Here is a 4,075-nt window from a genome sequence, read left to right on the forward strand (position 1 = left end):
AACTTCTTCCCCCATCAGTGTAGTACTTTTGGTCATTGCAACATTAAACAAACCATGCCAACAAATGTGGTTATCTGTAGCAGTTATAAAATGGTAAGAAGTCATATGAATTTTGGTTAAATTGTTGCTGTAATTGTCCAGGTTTTTTTTATATATATGTATATATGGAAGGAAGAAATGTTTGAGTCTGTTGTTTTGATACAATTCATTTTGGCGACCGCAAGGAGCTACCATACAAGATATTGGCATAGTTGTGGTATGATCACTGCACAGTTTTAGTAGTCAGAAAATAACAATTACCAACATGCATAAACAGTTGGATAGCATAGATATTGGTGACTGTCATTTTAAACACTAACACATCTACTTTGATTTTATTCTTTTAATTAACCACAGTATCACAAATACATATGCAGTTAGAGGGGTGTTCATTATACATTGTAGACTGTGCCATTTTAATTCCATATGTAACCTTTGCCCCAGTTGTACTCACAGGATTTCTGATTTTATCAATTTGTACCGCACCCATGTTCTTAGGGTGAGCCCCAACACTATCTGTTAACGTGCAGAGTCCACTTTCAGCACATTTGCACTTTGAAAATCAGTCACACTTATATACATTAGTATCACAGTGAATTACATTAGTAAAAAGACCATGAATTTGAAGAATGGGATTTCCACTCATTAAGAATACACAAAAGCAAATTCCACTTCATGTTTGGCCCATTTTGAGCACTGGCAACATATGTTTATTGATTTGTTATTTTCTTCATGAACTCTATGCTTCAGCACACATCACTGTGCTACTCAGAAATCAGTGTGCATATTATTTGAATATTAGAACCTTCCTGATAATTGAGTTACAATAAGTATCAGCACACATCACTCATGCCTATAATTAATAAAAGGGGCTTTTAGGAATATGAAATCCTAACAGAAAGTACTGGATCATGCATTACCTCTGTTTTTATTCTCTTGGGAGACGAATCATCTTGTTCTGCACATCTAGACCTGCAGTTAAATACACAAGCAGCTTTTAAAAATATAACAATGCGAGTCTGAATTGTCAGGTAAAGGAAAAAGTCCAATGAAAATTTCTAGAGTTTAAAAATGAAGCCCTCACCTGGAGGTTTTATAGCTGTACTTGTAGGTTACCTCACGGGAAACTTGTCGAGCTAATGTAAATAGTTCATCTCTCCGAGTGAGCAATGCATTATCCTTTGTACAGAGTTGAGCAGCTGCTTCATTAACAGTTAACTGTAAGCAAAGGCCAAATTATGAGTTGCAAAGCTATTTTAATGGATCAGCTGGTTGAAAAGCAAGTAGCGGACTCATACTGAGCAGAAAGATTAAATTCCCAGCCTATAATGAGTCAGTGGGTCTCAGCTGGGGCTGTGGTAAAGGGCTACTACAACAATAATAACTGATTGAGTTTTAAGTATATTGAAACGTTTCTGAGAAAAATGAACTATTATACAAATGTAAGCTTTTTTATTAACCATTAGTAGTGGGACAGGGAAAAGAAACACCACTGCACTTACATTTTTTCAATTGCTGTCCATTACCCCTCTGACAGGAGAACATGCTGGGCTAAAGTGTAATGAGCCTTTTGTACAAATAGTCAGCAAAACTCAACTTTAAAGTCTTGATATATTCACTGGATTAAATAACAGGGTAGATGGCATGGCCAAATAAGATTTCAATTACATTCAAGGTAAGGAAGGAAAGGTAGCAAGAAAAATGCTTAAAGAAACAAAATTTTAATTAAAAGCCTTTCAACACAGAGTTCAAGAAAAAAAAATCGTTTTTGTTCAAATAAATGAATTAAAATAAAAGCAAACAACATAACACTAAAATTACAGCTCATAACATGCCCATAACATAACAGCTAAATATTGCACCTTCTAGAATGCCCTAATAGATCTGACAGCATCATGAAGACAGAAACAAAGTTAACACTTCAGATGAAAGGTTGCCAGCCGGACGTCTTAGCACTGCTTCTCTCTCCACCGAAGCCTCCAGACCTGCTGAGTACTTTCACCACTTTCTGTTTTAACCCAACTTCAATTATGTTTCCAAGGCAAGATGGCACAATAGTTAACAGGACAGCCTTTTTTCTGTAAGCAAATATGTATAAATGGTTTAGATAAATGGTTCGGAGCCTCAGTCCTTCTTCATGTGAAGATGTTAGATGTCTTTTGGCATAATTGATGTGCCCCTCCCTTTAGGCCAGAAGGTATGGGTTCAAGTCCTACTTGCCCTTTGGGGTGTGGTATAACATATCTGAATACAACGATTAAAAATACTTCTCTTTCACACATGTAAGTGCAGCAAGTAGGCTCCCAAGGTTCAGATTTTTCTATATTATTGGGCAACAAACATGTTGCATGCCTGCATTTGGTTTGATTTCGTTTAAACACTCTAAGCGGCTCCTCAATTAAAATGTTGGCTTTACTAGTGACAGGAGAGGAGCAAGAACTATGAATTCTTCAAAGTGTAATGTATTTGAAATAGATTGAATACTTTATTAAAAAAATTGTAAGTTTTACACAAGTCTAATAAAAAAATATGCGACTGCTATTTATTATAACTGATTATAACTATTTTATCTAATAACTTTAATAAAGATATTTGCCAGATTTTGGAGCTAAAATGATAATGAGTTTAAATGATACTCACTGTTGAGTAAAGGAGTGAATGGTTTTGCTACTTGTGGCAAGAAAAAGATACGTGATTTTCAAATCATTACAATTACTGGTCAATCTAAATCCCTCCCTCACTAACTTTGCAAAACCAGCAGCTTGCCCTCAACATCTCAGAGTTTCATGAAATTGCTGCATTAGTGTTTTAACTGACAATTAATTCCGCACAGAAGGTTAGCACTGCTGCCTAAGACAGCAATCAACTCTTTGTTCTCGAAAACAAATGTAGTAAACTATAAAGTTTCATTCCTACAGATTTTTGTTTTTCTTATTTCTAATTTCTTTCTTCACTTAATCTTCATTTTCCTCTCTGTACTAAATTTCACCAGAATTTATCCTATTTCCTTCTTTGTTGTTTAACCCGTTAATTAAGGTAGCAGACTATTGGTCCTTAATGTGTGCACACGCATACACACACAGAAAAACAGAAATTGCTGGAAAAGCTCAGCTGGTCTGGCAGCATCTGTGAAGAGAAATCAGAGTTAACATTTTGGATCCGGTAATCCTTCCTCAGAACTTCAAAGTGTAATGTATTTGAAATAGATTGGAATACCTCATTAAGCTCAAAAATACAAATTGTAAGTTTTACACAAGTTTACTAAATATATGCAACAGCTATTTGTTATAACTGATTAGAGTTTTGAGGAAAAGTCACTGGACCCAAAACGTCAACTCTGATTTCTCCTCACAGATGCTGCCAGACCTGCTGAGCTTTTCCAACAACTTCTGTTTTTGTTTCTGATTTACAGCATCCGCAGTTCTTATGGTTTTTACAGACTATAGGTCCTGTTCTTCAATGTCCAGATCCCTGTTGTAATTTTTAACCATTAGCATCCAGCAATTTATAGAGCACACAATTTTCGAGCTGAAGGATGGATGAACGAGGAGAAATGTACTCCCTCCAGCAAAATCTGGGCCAATTATGAAAAATGACTTTCTTAGAAACTGTTCAAAGATGACCAGGATTTATCTAGATGACAAAAGTTCTTGAACAGTTTAGAAATGTTTTCTTATAGATTCAAACTATTAATTAATTTGCAGAAGTGGAAGACATTTATTGACCTAATATAATTTCTACAGATCTTAAAATGTGATTGGTTAATACATTTAAACAAATCAAACACTGGGAAACAATGAAATCTTGACCCATGAAGTACTTATGTTTACAAAATACTGATATCCAAAACATTTGGCAAATTAGTGGGGTTTTGTCAAAACTATGACTTTCTGACATCTCATTAATCCATAGGGTGTACTAAAGCTTTTAAGGGCACAAGTTAACAGAGAAGTCTAAAAATAAACAAAAACAAAGTTGCTGGAAAAGCTCAGCAGGTCTGGCAACATCTGCGAAGGAGAAAACAGAGTTAACGTTT

The 4,075-nt window shown here is 35.2% G+C and overlaps 1 protein-coding gene across 2 annotated transcripts in view; it reads right to left on the minus strand.

Moving 5' to 3' along the window:
- Positions 1-765: 765 nt before the first annotated feature.
- Positions 766-4,075, minus strand: part of LOC125481555 (NGFI-A-binding protein 1-like) — an 11,479-nt gene continuing 8,169 nt past the window's right edge. The window contains exons 3-4 of one of the 2 annotated variants that reach the window (XM_048593266.1): positions 1,124-1,257; positions 766-1,011 (exon numbers count right to left, since the gene is read on the minus strand). In XM_048593266.1, the coding sequence (XP_048449223.1) occupies positions 915-1,011; positions 1,124-1,257 (231 nt within the window). In that variant the 3' untranslated portion in view covers positions 766-914. The other variant, XM_048593267.1, reaches the window with a different exon arrangement.

The sequence above is a fragment of the Rhincodon typus genome, unplaced genomic scaffold, assembly GCF_021869965.1.
Source record: "Rhincodon typus isolate 14 unplaced genomic scaffold, sRhiTyp1.1 hic_rhity00002592, whole genome shotgun sequence".
Classification (NCBI taxonomy): Eukaryota; Metazoa; Chordata; class Chondrichthyes; order Orectolobiformes; family Rhincodontidae; genus Rhincodon; species Rhincodon typus.